Source organism: Charadrius vociferus, unplaced genomic scaffold (genome assembly GCF_000708025.1).
Source record: "Charadrius vociferus isolate BGI_N301 unplaced genomic scaffold, ASM70802v2 scaffold31, whole genome shotgun sequence".
Classification (NCBI taxonomy): Eukaryota; Metazoa; Chordata; class Aves; order Charadriiformes; family Charadriidae; genus Charadrius; species Charadrius vociferus.
In genome coordinates this window covers 508672-523676 of record NW_009646966.1, presented here as the reverse complement: position 1 = coordinate 523676, position 15005 = coordinate 508672, and the positions used below count along the sequence as shown (strand labels likewise).

The following is a 15005-nucleotide window of genomic DNA, read 5'->3' as shown; positions in this document are numbered from 1 at the left end:
TAACCCTTCTCAGGTCAGGAGTCACATCTGTACAGGCATGTCAATGAGCTTCATGTCAGAAGGGTAACACTGAAAAGCCATAAGCATGGAGGAGGTTAACAGTGAGTTTTGATACTGCCAGAGTTTTTAAAAAAGTCATGAGTATCAAAATGGCAGAACTATTAATTGTGTTGTTTACTTGCCAGTACACTGAGCTCAACTGAATAATTAAAAGTCTGTCCAATTATCCTAATTAGAAAAGACAAAAGGGCTCTGAGTATTGCACTGTCAGCAACAGTGAAAACGCTCTCACTAGTGGAAGGGAAAAAAAAAAAAGGAAACCCATTTTATTTTAGTTGAACAAACAATCAGAATACCTTTTTCGATATTAAGTATGTCACTCAGGATTACAGGGCAAGCACTTTTCTTTTTCTTTTCTTTTTTTTTTTTCTAACAAAGTTAACAAATATAAAAAATCTAGTCATAAACAGCCTTCAAAGTACAATTAGAAACCAGCAGGACAATCTATACCAGTATAGGTAGATGGGGCAAGAAACTAGACACTTGGATTACTGCCATGATATAGACTACAAATGGCCGCTGTGACAAGGAACGGTGTGTACAGTACACGTCGTTAGCCGATTCCATCCAGCCGCAGTCCAAACTGAACTCTACTCTCTTCAGGATTCAAGACCTGTCTACTTGACACTCCTTGCACAAAATACATCATCATCCTTTCTGAAAAGAGGCAGTTTCTATGGCAATACTAGTTAAGTGCATATCATGCTGCACTAATATAGTGCAAAAATTTGCCTTACACGTAGCAAAAAAGATGCAGGCAACAGTTTGAGTCAGAGAAAGTAGAAACGTATTGTAACATTTACAGTGGGTATTCTTTTTCCAGACAGCAACCGCTAGAAAATACTGAATCTGAGAATGCCTCCTTTCTGGATGTACACATGAGGCCTTTACACTTTGGAGAGATAACAGGACAGAATTTTGCAAGTGAGTCATTGCCCTCTGAAATGCAGGTTAACACAAGTTATCATCAACTGGCAAACTGTTGAACTTGCTTAGTGAGTTAATCCCAGTTAAATGTTAATATTGTACTAAGCACTAAAATGCTCTTTAACAAGTATATAATCTGATCGAGTAATACATATGGTTCAACTGAGTATATACGTTATGCTTGAATGTAAAGAGTCATAGACAGCTTGGTACAAACTCTTCATGCGTACTGATTATACTTGGTTAATGTTGCAGGGGCTTCCAACTGTTAATATTATGTCAGCTACAGTACTCTGAAGACAAAAGTGGTGCTCATAGTTTGTAAGACTGAGGAAAGACCACAAATCTCCAACTGCAGCATCTATTAATGTGATTCTGCCAGATTTCTCAGTGCTGATGGTCTAAAGGAAAGCAGTAATACCTTGAATATCTGTAGGCATTATGAAATCCATCCTTCTTTATCTATGGTGCAGTTACAAAAAAAAGAAAAAGTCAAAACACTTAATCCACTCCATAGAAAATCCCTGTGGCTTTGGATACCTTCTGATTTCAATCCATTAATTTAGACTCCATTTGTCACCATGAGAAGTTACATTTTACATATCTGCATCTCCATCATAAGCCAAGGTTAAAGGTTTCAGTCGGTTGTTCTGCCTTCTCTGGGGCTTCTTTGGCTTTTTGCTGAAACAATAAGATAATTTGTAAATAGAACAAGAAACTAATAAGATAGCAAAGATGGATTTCAGTCTTAAATGAAAGATGAGTGTGGTTTTTTAAGATAATGCATTTGGTTGGTCATTTGTAAAAGCTATAAGCCTAAAACCTTCACTTGGATCCGTAATTATCTCTTTATCAACACAAAGCAACATCTAATTCATAGCTCAGTTGTTCAGAAACAGGCTGTTATGGCGCTGATGTGACTTGATGAAATCCTTGGCAGGTAATCCTGCGAGATCAGTCAGTTTTCAGAAGAACCCAGAGCCTGCAGTGCAATATTTGGTCATTTATCAAAACCGCAATCAGGTTCTTGTTTAAATTATATGACTCAAATCTTAACCTCTCTCAACACATCAAGGGTTTCCACAGGAAAGTTCCATCTTTTGATTATTTTTATCTCATTATACTTGCTGGAATGACAACCTTTAATTCTAGATGTTATAATCAAACCAATCATAAATAGCAGGGACATGGTTGTTGGCCATAACCATTCCCTGTCTAGCCTTGAACTGGATTTTAGTCCACCAGTATTTCCAATCCATTTGATATAGTTTAAAAAAATTATCAAGCCAAAGGGAAATGCACATTTTTGTATGCTTTAGTACTTGTCTTCTTTCAGAGTGTAATATAGGCATTTCTTTAAATCAGGCCTGTCCTTCCTCAGTCTCATCCAAAATCTCATCCAAAATCTTAGCTATGACACTTAGGCTTCTCAATTCTAATTCTTTGGTACCAAACCAGTGGTTACAGTGGCTTGCAGTGGCCAAAGATTCCAGTCCGATGAATCTATGGTAGAGTTGTATGCTAATGGATTTTCTTTTCCTCAAAAAATAAAAGACTTTGTTCCTTACTTTTAGACAAAAGTGAGATTTTGGGGAAGGTTTACTAAAAACCAAAGAAATCCAGAAGCCCCCCAAATGTCTACTAATGCGCTACAGCCAAGAGACTGATGTGTATGACCACACTTCCCTCACCTTCCACCTGCTCAGCTATTTGAATCAGAAATTCCAAACAGGACCTAAAAAACTTCAGGGAGAGAATTCTCAAAGGTGACTTGAAAAAAATCTTTGCTTTCATACACACTAAGATTTTTCAATAAAATACTATTTCACATATCAAAAACACATGAGAAATTTTTCAGACTCTTTTTGGTCGTGTCGCTTTATATCCAGCCAAATATAAAATCTGACTTGCCTGACTACTAAATTTCCTTCTTGCTATTTCTCTCTGCATTTTGTGGTACAGACACAATGAAATTTCATGGACACAGTAAATTCTTAACAGATATAAACTGTACAAAAATAAACTATACATTAAGCCACCCCATATTTGTAAGAAGTTCTAACCTCAGGAGAGCACGTGTTTAGCCATCATCTAGACTACAACCAGAGTCCACTAACCTGAGCTTGGACAAAAGGACACGTGGAAAATTAAACACTGTGGATCACAGAAGTGCCTGCAGTTTCTACAGTGGCATATGTAAACGCTTGCATTACAGTCTATGCGGGACTGCTTGTTTGTAAATAATTAAAGAACTCACCAGGCTAGATAGATCATAGAAACAATAAAGATGAGTAAAACAAATGCACCAGCAGCTACACCATAAACCCAGGTCTTCAGCCTCCCATCTAAAAGGAATGAATGTTAGTCAGTAGTGTTTGAGTTAGTCTTGTTGAATTATTAGTTCTGATATAGTAAAGAAATAATTTTATAATCCAAAATAAATATCTTCACTAGCAATTACAGCTTAGTAAGAGTAAATACTATTAAACGACTGAGCAATAGCTTGTCTGTGCACTTGTGTTCTGCTTTTCAGCTGAAGTCTGGATAATCCGAATGGAGCTGAGATGTGGGGCAGAGGCAGCAAGTGGGAACCCCCAAAACCCCATCCCCTGGGCCTGCTGGTAGCGGACAATCCTTCAGCATTATCGCAGGGCAGCTTATTTGCCTGGGACTCGTTTATGCTGTTAGCATCCCTTTCCATTCTAGCTTCGGTAAATTTGCATTCAAATTTTCATTCTTGTTGCTATTTAATTTTAGGTTTTTAAATACCTTTAACATGTTTTACCTCATCCGTACCTTAACTGCAAATACACAACTTTCACTACTGCATAAAGTAATAATTTTCAATTTATTCCCCTACCAAATGCACATTTTGTAGTCAGAAAACAACTTCCTCTCACAGAAAAATCAAAAATACACCAAAAAAAGATAAACCATGCTTACAAATAGAACAATGTCTGTTGTTAATAAGGACTGTATTTATGTGCAGCCTGTGCAGTTTGCATTTTGGGCACGATATCCTGCAGGCTGAGGGGACATCCCACTCTCCTGCTTGCCTTGATCCCAGACGCACCCACTTCTCCCAGGACAAACAGTGTGATTTTGTCTGTGGGGTTTTGCTCTGAACCTCAAATGACCACATCACAACCCAAGGTCAGTGTATTCTGTTTGACTCACTAAATATATCATTTGACTCATTTTGCAAATTTCTAAATGGCTTTTTGAAAACATTCTTGTACAGGGGCTTGTTGCACCTCCTTGACAGTGGAAATTATATTAAAAAAGCTGAATTATTTCATTTACAAGGGGAAAATTTTTATATCATGAAGTCATGTATGTTTTCAATGTAATCAAACATAGCTAAAATTTTTCTGACCAAATACTTATTGGTTCCTGATAGCCCTGTAGAACAAAAAGGTATTATCAATGAGGTTGATATTTCTACAACGTACTAATAACAAAAATTAGTCAGACTGACTTTGTTCAGATTCACACTAGCCCTCTGTATTGCTGTGCAGTTAAGCTCAGGCTTTCTGTACTCCTGCAATGCAAAGTCTTGCAGTCATGTGAACAACTTGTTCAAGACTAATTAATACAAAAACATTTTAGCTTCATTACATTAATCAACCTAATGAAACATTATAACTGATAATAACTGACATAGCTGAAATAACTGATCCATTAAAGATGGATTGAGCAGTAGATTTGACCTGACATATCCTATTATACGATAATATGAATGAGAGGAACTCAGACTTCAGTACTGCTAAATAGGTTAGTTTCTTCTCTTCTTGCATTATTTCCATTGGCAAAGGCAGGGGGAGTTGGGTTGTTTTGGGTTTGCTTGTTTTACAATAGCATTATCTCTTTGAAAAAAAGACTGACATTTTCTTCTGTATTTATTTATTTTTGTCAAAGCAGGGAACTCTGTTAATGAGGTCATTCATATTTTGCAACTACAAGCATCGAACTCAGGCTTTCTGAATTCCCCCGGACAGATTATTTCTATGTATACAAGTGAACTGGCATCTCAAACGCATCTGTTTTGGGTAATACATCAGCACAGACACCTGAAGAGGATAGTTTAAATGCCTTCCTTTTTGGAACTGCAATAAAATTTGTTAAAGACAGTGAAAGAATTATTTTAAGTGTAGACTTAGAAACTGTGAGGAAAGGAATAATCATGTTAGATTAAATTAAAACCTTTCCGATAGTACCCCAGTCCTAGAATTAAAATAATCAAGGGCAAATCTCATCTGAAGTGCAAAATGTTTGCTTTCTTCCACATTTGCTCATACCTACACTGAATGAATTATTATTTCTATTGAATACTGTTGTTTTTATCTGAGCTGAGCTGTGTTTCCTTCCTAACTTGAATTACTGGAATATTGATGAGTTTTCATGAAATCTCTCAGCTGTTCCTTGCCCCAAAACCCATGTCTGAGCTCACACGAGCATTCACTTTCCTAAATAGTTGAAGGCGACTGCCTGATATTTACTTATTGTTGGCACTCTGGCTGCTACAACCCACCCTTTGACATTTTCAGGTGGAGTGAGCTAGAGTGAGTAAAAGATAACATATTTGGTAAGATGCTATTTTTTAAAGGAGGACCAGAAAAGCTTAATTTTCTTTTTTTATTGTGGATTAAAGTATTAACTAATTGGAGAAAAGACTGTTTTATTGCAGGTATAAAATAGAGTATCACAGTACAAATAACAGTAAATAGGACTAATGGGATCTAACATAAGTATTTCTAACCCAAACATGATTTAATCTGCTTATTAGAAGTATTGCTGTAGTTCTCAATTTGCAGCATTTTATGGATTATGCATGTAATAACACGGTTTTCAATTTTCAGATTAAAAACATTCATAAAAGCTCTAAAAAGAAATGAACACTAAGACACAAGTCTGTTAGAATATTTAGCTCTGTGTGATTTAAAAGACACTTAAGAAGATAACCAATTGCTCTCAATTTAATTAACATTTTGGACAAGCATCGTATCTCTTTACGTGAAAGTAATTTGTTACTTAAAGATTTATTTATCTCAATGCTTAGTTGTATGGGGAAATATTTACTGAAATCTGATTACATGATGGACTTTATAAAGTATTTTTGATGGGATAAATGTCTTATATTTCTTGCCACTCCTGCATGTAAGTCCTTGCTCATCTCTAAAGAGCACAGTCCATCATAAAAGCAAATATTGCCTATAGAGACTTAGAGCATGTCTATGCTAAATAGCAATAATACGGCTAGCTCTTGTCTAGCTCTTGTTAGCTCATGTCTAACATTAGTTTAAATATGGATATGGCAGGAAAGCATTAGCATATCTATACTGATTATTTTCCTGCAATTTATGCTACGGCTGCAAATTTTAAGCAGCCCTCACGCTCTGCAGTATTCAGGGCTACCTTTTCACTCCTCTGTCAGCAGCGTTATTGGTTGAGACAGAATAAGCTAATATCCCAGCTTGCAACTTTGCAGCCACCTCCCTTCTAATGTCACATTTCAAATGGTTCCTGTGAATTTTAATAGGTAGAAGGGATTAAAAGGAAATCTGCAATACAATATTTCATTAAACATACTGATGGAGTAGCTGAGAAGGCTAAGGGTTTGCTCATGTCTCTTCCATTGTTTTCAGTCAGGGTAGATGCCTGTCTTCTTAAACAAACACTTAAGGGTTTTTCTTTTCTTCCTCGGCATCACAAAAATGTAAATGCCAGAACCTGCGGCAGTACTTAGCACTAAGAACTGCTCATTGCATGACTTCACCTGGCCCAAAAGGCTGTAGAAACCAGGTCCTTCCTCGTCCTGACTGGTTACTGGAGGGCTGGGTGGGGTTCACAGCTCGACTTGTTTTCACATCTCCCTTTTTGTCCTCCATGGTGGGGATCACCACCACCGGGATGAGAGTGCACTGTTCGAGTGTGCCATCGGAGGACATAACTTCAGTGTATCCATCTTCACAACTGCACGCTCTAGTCTGTAGGGAACAAGTGTTTTACACTGTGTAGCAAGAAAACACAGTTTTCTGTGAGCCATAAAGCATAACAACACGGATGACTGGAAGAGAAGACTGTTTTGATGAGTGCTAGCCCGGAGAGTACCTCTTCATATATTTTTATGCAGGTTTGTACCAAATCAACAGAGATTATGCAACATTTAATGGAAAGGTAGAAAATGGTCTGCAGTTGATTTTAACAAAGTAATGATTAGCAAAATCTCTGAAAATACTTTTTGTGGGCATAATCTTTGTAATGCAGAGAGATGTGTGGGAAGCCCTTACGGGGGTGTTTTATGCTCCAATGCAGTAGCACATACCTCACTGCAGTAAGCGTGGGGTTGGCTGCACGGTGGGTTACATGACCTGTCAACATCTGGTTGGCGCATCACTAAACAGCCCCCTGTAGGACAGAAAATCATATTTTGACATGGTAATACCTCACTGCTGATGAAATTACTGATGTCATTACTCGCTACAGTGTGTCATGGATTATAATTTTATTGCTAATTTGAATTTAAGAGTACTTCTGTTATTCCAAGGTGAAGGATAATTGGTATTTTCTTACAGGTAGACTAAGGATACAGCACATGTACTTGCATTCATGTGCATTTTAGAGAACTAATATTTGGCAAGTAAATCTTTTGTTTTTCCATTTGTTCCTTTGGTGGATTGCTCAGAAAACAGTCTAAATGTTTTGTTGTGCTTGACGGAACAGATTTGGATTCTCTAGGGCTCTCCTTATGATTTACATATTAAGACTGTGGCCACAAATAAAAGCATATTTTTGATTTATATCTTTGCCTGTTAAACTGAAAACAAACTACTGATCCAGTTTATGAATGGATACCTGTTTTCTGCTGCTCCTCAGTAGTCACTTTTACACATGCTATAGCTTTGCCTCTTATGAAGCCACACTTCATGCTAGTCTAAGACAGATTTTTCAAAAGGAAAGAAGTATTATCAGTAAAGCATGTACCGAATGCCATGATACTGATGATATAGTGGGTTTCAGTCTTTTTTCTTTTTATACAGTCCTAGTTCTCATTTCTACAGCTTTATGTAGAGTGCAGTTATTGTTATGGACCAATACACACAATCAGGATTTCACTATCATTTCAGCCAGAACGACTTCAAAATTCATTTAGAATCAGTTTGAATTTACCTCGGTTTCCTTCTAGCTTACAGAGAGGGATATGCATCACGTACTTCAAAATTTATACTGCTACAGGATGACTGATCTTGCATCTCCCAAATTAATAACATTTTTATACTGGTGTGATATGATGAAATCCTGATAGCTGAGGTTGGTCATGACCATAGCAGATGCAGTTAGGTGTGGTTACGTAGATCCAAGTGTTAACGGGATGGCCGATGAAAAACAAAGAAAACCCTCGTGGTTGCCGTAAGTTTTCCCCACCCCCCAAAAGGAAAATCGTACATCCTAGCATACAAATCACATGCCTGTGGGAATCTATGTAATAAAATATCAGTCATCCAAGGAAACTGCAGAAGGAAAGAGTTGCCTCATCGCCCATGGGAAACAACACCTTCAAGTAAAAAAGAACTATTCAGCACAATAATATTATGCAAGTAAGGAAATAAATAAAGGCCTTAAAATACCAACAGGACTCATAATAAAAATTTGATGATGTCTGAATGAAAATACACTACGTCAGAGCCAAATGTGCAGCAATAAGGCAGCAAAGAAACACAGTAACCAGATGGGTTGACTCTAGATCAAAATAGGCAATTTCCATTTAAATCAATTGTGTACATGCATCTATCAGTTTGAGCTCTTAAATACTGTAGTTTATACAAACCACTTTCAAAAAAATGTTCAAATGTAAACTACAATCTGGTTCACAACTGCATACCTCATGCAGAGAAGTTCTCGCAGAATATTATGCTTAAGTGCTTTGTTTGAAAACTATCGAGAAAATATAAAAAAATACAGTTTTGCACTGCATGGAAACTGGTGGTTACATTCTCTGGAATTTTCCACTAGTCTTTACTTCACATCAGAAAGTTACCACAGCTTTAAAACCACATACAAACGAACTTTGAAAAAAGGGATACAATATGTGTCCAAGGTTAGTCTGTCTAGGAGGTCTCGTCACGAAACATCTGCCTACAACATGTATCCATACACTTGTCTTTCCTGGAATTTATCACATGGCTGTACTCACATCAGAACAAACTATTATTTTTATGTGACTGACTGTGATTTATGAATATATTCTGATTTCAACATCTCAGAGCCATAATCGCCAAGATGCTATTTATTTTGAAATCCTGTAGGACCTTCAATAGATAATATCATATATTAATTTCAATAAGAATTCTTACTTAGTTTTACTTACCATACAAGCCTCTTAGCTAGGCAGAAAGCAATCAAGGTGCATAAATAATGCCCTGTTGCATTCGTTGTGAAGCTGATGCATTTTAATATTCTTACAGCACAAGGTCACACTTGCAAAAGAGACTTTGGGCTATTAAGTATCATTTCAAAACCTTGTAAAAATAATACAGATATTTTAGTTCTACTGTAACAACAGACAGTAGTGGTGGATTCCATCATCAAGAAGTACTGTATTGGCAGTCCATGAGTTGGAGCTGTCCTTCTGTGACTGACCTGACAGTGGTTGGCATTGAGGGTGTGCTTACAGTCTCTGGGATTCTTTTACTATCACCTGAGCTGATATAAAAAATACTTAAATAGCAAATGCATAACGCTTACCTTAAATTAATCCCTAATTCTGATAAATAAATTCATGTAAATATATATATATATAAAGATTTTCTTGAATTTGGAGACCCCAGTCATTCTTAATTAATGGTGTTTTGTGCTTTGGTTTGCACAAAAAGTAACTACATCCCATAGCTGTCCACTGAAGTATCTTGCTATAGGTTTACGTCATTGAAGTAAAGAAATAAACTTATATTAGCACATTTATTAAAATCAGATATTTTGTGATTTTAAGGAGATACATAATATATGCAGGATATCATCAATCATGCATATATGAATCACTGCATCTCTTTCTGCCTCTGTACAGGCACTGAAATGAACTTTAATACATACAAGTTCTATTTGTTGTAGGGCTTGAAATCTGAAACCCTAAGTTTAGAAGTGAAAAGATGTCATGGTAAAAAAAGTACACAATGTAAAATATTCCAGGTACAGAAGATAATATTTATATTTATTTTTAGCATTACACACCGTATAATTCTGAAAAAGAAATTACATCCTTAGTATACAAAACCCATGATGATTCAAGACAGCACATTGATTCATACATCAGGAACAAGTGTTTTTAGCAGATTCTTCAAAAAAATATATTTCCATTTGTTGGGAAAAGACATTATCCACCTATTTTCCAGGCTTTTGTGTGTATATAAAAAAAAGTAGTTACCTGTGACGTTTAAACCATCTGACCTTTGGCACCACACGGTTCGAGAAGACCCCTTCCATGGGCTAGCCATCCACTTGTATTCATAGCACTGCCCATCTAAACAGAGAAGATTCACGATTCAAGAAATCTGATGACAAGATCTTAGGCTACCACTGGTGGCAGCCACGCTCATCAGTAGACTATACTCATTATGTTTAACGGCTTTTACAATTAAGTAAGCCCCTTCCATCTTCACTCAGCAACTTAGAAGGGTGCACTGCACACATGGAGGCCCCAAGGTCTCCTGCACTTACTGGATACATGCAGAATCCACCAGATGTGTCCCGGACACAAACTAGAGTGGTTGTACACACTGCTTGTGGAGTAAGCCTAACGTAGTTAATGGGCAAAACAGATGTTTCCAATAACCTCATAATGGTTGTGGCCCATCTGCTGTGCAAAACTCATTTAGGAGTCAGGTTCCATTCTTGGTAACGCTGAGCTTCAGTCAACGCTCCAGTGCTTGGTGAAGTGGCATGGGCTGCATCTGGCTTTATGTCTCAGCTCTGCTGTACACCTCTCACATAGCCTGGGATAAATCATGAAGTCCTCCTGCACCTTAGCTGCCTTATAAATATAAAATTATTTTTTGCCTGAGGACAAGAAATGTCTGTACAGGAAATGACTTTTCTTTGATACTTTGTCCAGTACCAGCGATAAGCATGACTGAGATTTTTTAAATGCCATCATCATGCAATTAACAACAACTCAAAGGGAAGAAAGAAATCTAAATTTGGTCATGTATCAAAACTTAAAGATTTCTTTTTATTAATGTTGTCAGGCAGATAAGGCAACTATTTTTTCCCATATCATAAAAAGAAAGTTCATTATTAAAAAAGGATCATCAGTTCTCCAAAGATTGTGTTTAAAGTGGTAACATACAATAGTTAGCATCCGAAAGCTTTTCTGTTTACAGTTAACAACTGGAAAACAAAAATTTAAGTGCATTTCTATTTCTATCAACCTGTATTTGTCTAAATTTGATACCATGAAGAGGAAAACCCCAAAACTATTATTGTTCTGTATTTTTTTCTTACAGTAAGTGGCCTTACATGTATTTTGGTGCTTACCATTGCATGGTCGTGTTTCCAAAGCCTGTTCTGGACACAGATGTTGATTCTCTAATTCCTGAATGATCACTGCCCGAGATCGGACTTGTATCCCTCCAAAGCCAAGATCTTCACCATTAACACAGGTTAACTGACAAAGGCTCCATTCTGACCACTCTCTCAAGTAACAGTCCCCTGTTAAATAGCAATTTTATAAGATGAACGATCATCATACGTGAAGTTTTTTGCACTGAATATGTCTTAGAAAAAATGTCCAAATCCGGTTTCTTAATTTTCCCTCTTCATTGTTCCTTTCATTCCTCTTTTTAAACGTGACTTAGACTTAAGAGAATATAATATTTTGACACTGTCTGAAAGTCTGTGCAGTAGAAAATAGTAATAAAAAGATTATACAAAACCCTATTTGTTCCAAAGCAGGGTAGTCTCCTGTAGCATTCCCATAAGATCACTCTAATTTTGAATTTCTGAATTATACCACCCAGTGTTTGGATTTTTGTAAATTTTAGGGTATTGTGCACTGTATGCCTTAAGCTAAATTTATCTCTCTTGTTCACCATTCTTCTTTGTTCTTAAAAAGAGCAAATATTGTTTAGTTTTAAAAAGATTAATTGTTGCTTATCCTCATGCAGAATTTCTCTAAACAGACAGTAGAAGCAACTGCTGGAACATTCTTTGCAAGAAAGGGAAATGGGAAAGTGATTAAAATGTCTGCTCTGGCTATTTCATGTGAGGATAATAGAGATTTGTAGAATGTTATCTTACAGTGTAAAACTGAAAAATAAAATTATACTATTGACACTAACTATCATGATTGGCTAAAGAACATTTAAGGAAGATCTGAGGCACAACACAAAGAGACCATTTTGTTAAAACTGCAGTAGAAAATGGGATTAGACTGTGCACAGACTCATAAATAAACCTCTTAGTTCTCATTATTTCAGTGAAAGAGCTATTAAAAATTCATGCTACCTTGCATTATACTGATGACAGATATAATCAGTACTGTGTTGACCAGATGCCTGATTAATGAAGGAATTTTATTTGCCAACGTTAGGAAAGCATGAGAAGAAATGAATAATTGAAGAACTGATGTATACATAATAGGAAAACAAGTAGTGATTTTTGGAAACATTAGTTGGAGCGTATCATTAGCACATCCCCACAGGGCAGTTATTCTTGCTGGCTAAATGTGAGATTGTTGAAGAACAGGTTTCTGTTCAGCAAAATTTTAAAAGCTAACAGTAAGCAGCTATATTCTTATACATATATATTCGACCAACAAGAAAACATAACTACAAGCTTTTTATTCCAATTTTAATTTCATAAGTAAAAATCTGTAAAAATCATGCAATTGGAATATTGTGCACAAAGCAGTGATGGAAGCCTCTCCATTTTTTATTAGTTTCTATTTATTGAGGCAACTACCTTTGGTCCCATCTGAAATGAATTGGAAAAAATTCTGAGAAAGAGGAGAGTTGCAAGAGAACAAAACCAGAGTACTGGTGTGGAATGATAGCTATATTAGAACTGGAGGAGTTAATCACTACTTCTGAAGATACATCACTAATGACTCTACTGAACAACAGCAATATACTTCAAATTCTACAAATAAGTGTTTGAAATGAACTGGAGGGGTTTTACTGGAAATTAAACAGCTGTTATAGGCTCTTAATCCTTCTTGGCAAGAGGGTCATGGACCTGATCATTTATAACAGCTCCTTTGGATTAAGTCTACGAGGGCAATCACAGTGCATGTCACATCCAGCGAGTTAAACAGCTAGAAACACATTTTCTCAGAGACCAAAATACTAGTTTTATTTGGAATAGCCCCTTCAAACAAAAACAACAAAAAAAAGCTCCTTAGCTTAGCTTCCTTAGACACCCGTAAAAGGCATCAAGTACTTAGCCACTGTTAAAAGTATTAATAAAGCTGTTCAGTGCTCTAAGCACTTAAAGAAAATATTTAGCTGTAAACCAACACTTTTTTTATAGAGTTAAACACAGGTTTTATTTCAAAAGATTTTGTGAAAAAAATTGTATTCTTATTAGGCACAATCTGTGAGAGAGACGTCTTTTATAAAATTTAAAACCTGGTATTTTTTCTAATTGATTTATTGTCATGAAGTCACTACTGGAAAGTAACTCTGTTGGTCATTTGATGGATTAATCCAACCAGTAAAGCATGTGAAAAAGATTTAATTGCCTGTGGCTAATGCTAGGCACTGATAACTGTAATGATACCCAACCAATCTTGAAACACAACGCTTATTTGAATAGCTTTGTTACCTGGACAGGGGACAGTGCAGGTTTCCTCAAGTATCATCTTCTTATTACCATCTATAATAGGTTCTATCTCTCCACAGAATTCCTCATCTACTACTTTGCCAACATCTTCAATGGATCCATCAAAAACCACACAGGAAATGTTCCTCACTCGTGTTCCCTCTCCACATTGAGCATCCTGGGGAAGGAGGACATACATGGATGCTGGACAGAAGAAAGTGCCAAAAGACTAGATCTGAGCTACATGTCACACTGTCTCCTATTATTTTTTGCTTACCTACTTATTCATTCCAGTAGGGAGAAACAAAAAAAAAAAAAAGGACTTTGCTCTTTACTTCTGAAACGAACAAACAAAACCAAACCAAAAACTCTGCTGGCTGATACCACTATTTCTTAAAGTATGGAGCTAATTATGCCTTTGAATTGCAATCACAGCAGTATCTCAAGTGGAGATCTCTTCTAGGATGCCAATCTATTTCCACAGATTTTTTCTTTTACAATAGAAGGATTTCAATTACTAGCCGTTGAATATCTGTAGGACATTGTTATATCTGTTGACAAATATGGACTCTAAGAATAAATCTTTATTTTTTGTATAAGAGAGGTGGAAGCAAATCTTTTACATGGTTTTTACACAGGTATCTGAGCATATCACAAATATGCATAGATATACAAGCTCCGTAACTTCAAAATCCCATACAGCTTTTACCTCTACTTTGCATGCAGACCATTGACCATATTGCCACCGATAACAAGGTTTTACTGGACAGGGTTTGAATTGCTCCATCTGAGAGGGACAAGGCCTCCCATCACCCTGAAATGGCTGATTTATGGTTCTTCTTCTGATCATTTTTCCTGTAAATGAGAAACAGCAATATAACCAACAACAAAGTGGTTAGACTGAATTATTCCTCAAGATGGTTCTATTTTGGTGAAAAGCATTGTGTTTGAATAAAGTAATTTTTTCCACATTTGACAAATTGGATTGTAAAGCAGATCTGTTGGCTCTTGGAAAATGTAAATCCATATAGCAGGCACTTTATATTCTGTCATTTGTACTGCAAGAAGTGCAGGAGGATGTCTGATTAGGATTTCAGATTGTTCCTGTAATAGCAAACAAAAGCAGTAATTTCCTAGTTCAGAAGCCTGGGGGAAAATGCTATTTCTGAATGTGACAATATGGTTGTGGCACTTCAGTGGAGTTT

General features: G+C 36.4%; 1 protein-coding gene across 1 annotated transcript in view; it reads right to left on the bottom strand.

The window, feature by feature from the left end:
• Nucleotides 1–1125: 1125 nt before the first annotated feature.
• The window catches only part of THSD7A (thrombospondin, type I, domain containing 7A), a 211734-nt gene continuing 197854 nt past the window's right edge, over nucleotides 1126–15005 (bottom strand). The window contains exons 21-28 of the mRNA XM_009895333.1: nucleotides 14510–14655; nucleotides 13804–13978; nucleotides 11518–11691; nucleotides 10409–10504; nucleotides 7313–7395; nucleotides 6764–6974; nucleotides 3245–3332; nucleotides 1126–1668 (exon numbers count right to left, since the gene is read on the bottom strand). Of these exons, the coding sequence (XP_009893635.1) occupies nucleotides 1584–1668; nucleotides 3245–3332; nucleotides 6764–6974; nucleotides 7313–7395; nucleotides 10409–10504; nucleotides 11518–11691; nucleotides 13804–13978; nucleotides 14510–14655 (1058 nt within the window). The 3' untranslated portion in view covers nucleotides 1126–1583. The remainder of the gene's footprint in view (nucleotides 1669–3244; nucleotides 3333–6763; nucleotides 6975–7312; nucleotides 7396–10408; nucleotides 10505–11517; nucleotides 11692–13803; nucleotides 13979–14509; nucleotides 14656–15005) is intronic.